A 718-nucleotide genomic window follows, 5' to 3' on the forward strand; every position below is an offset into this window, starting at 1 on the left:
CAGTGAGAAGTGCATACAGCTGTCTTTTAAAGGCTGAGGTTCTTGCATGTTACTGCATTTCAGTCACAGTCCAAGAAAGATGAAGGTTCTGGCTTAGCCTAGACAGTTGATGCTCAGTCCCACAGGATGTTAACACTGCTAGTTGTCAGTTATACTACAGCCATCTTCATCCACGAGTCATTTTTCTCAGGTACTAGAAACAAATAAATTTAAGTTCCTGTTCCCCTCCACTGAAGCCTGTCTTCACCATAGGCCATGTAGTGTCACAGATTTAACTACTCCATGCAGTTTGAGTTAAACTGGGTATTTATTCCTGAGCAGATGAGTAGAGGACCTCAATCTCCTTCTGGAAGAATTTTACAACATCTCCTCGCTTTGCCTTCAGTGTTGGCGTCAAGAGTCCATTTTCTACTGAAAACAGCTCTGTGTGGATGTACAGGTCTTTAACCTATTAAAAGAAAACCATTTAGTGCATGACACATCATTAGAAGACAAACAGCAGTTCTTCCCAGCTTCCTTGGGCAGGAATTCAGTCCCAGGAGATCCAGTAACTGAAGTGGTTTTTTGGCTGACACAGCAAGAGGGTGGAATTCCAGAACAGCCCCTACAGCCTGTTGTGAACCTCCACTCCATCTCTTGGCAATTGCTACGGTTGCCCTTCACAGCTCCTGGTGTCCTGGTATAGGGGCAGGCAGCCAATGTTTCACTGACTGCTTCA

The 718-nt window shown here is 44.8% G+C and overlaps 1 protein-coding gene across 2 annotated transcripts in view; it reads right to left on the reverse strand.

Moving 5' to 3' along the window:
• Positions 1-3: 3 nt before the first annotated feature.
• Positions 4-718, reverse strand: part of ACSL5 (acyl-CoA synthetase long chain family member 5) — a 20,332-nt gene continuing 19,617 nt past the window's right edge. Inside the window, exon 21 of one of the 2 annotated variants that reach the window (XM_005416373.2) lies at positions 4-448. In XM_005416373.2, coding sequence (XP_005416430.1) covers positions 308-448 — 141 coding nt within the window. In that variant the 3' untranslated portion in view covers positions 4-307. The remainder of the gene's footprint in view (positions 449-718) is intronic. The other variant, XM_031062681.1, reaches the window with a different exon arrangement.

This window comes from Geospiza fortis, unplaced genomic scaffold (genome assembly GCF_000277835.1).
Source record: "Geospiza fortis unplaced genomic scaffold, GeoFor_1.0 scaffold130, whole genome shotgun sequence".
NCBI classification, from domain to species: domain Eukaryota; kingdom Metazoa; phylum Chordata; class Aves; order Passeriformes; family Thraupidae; genus Geospiza; species Geospiza fortis.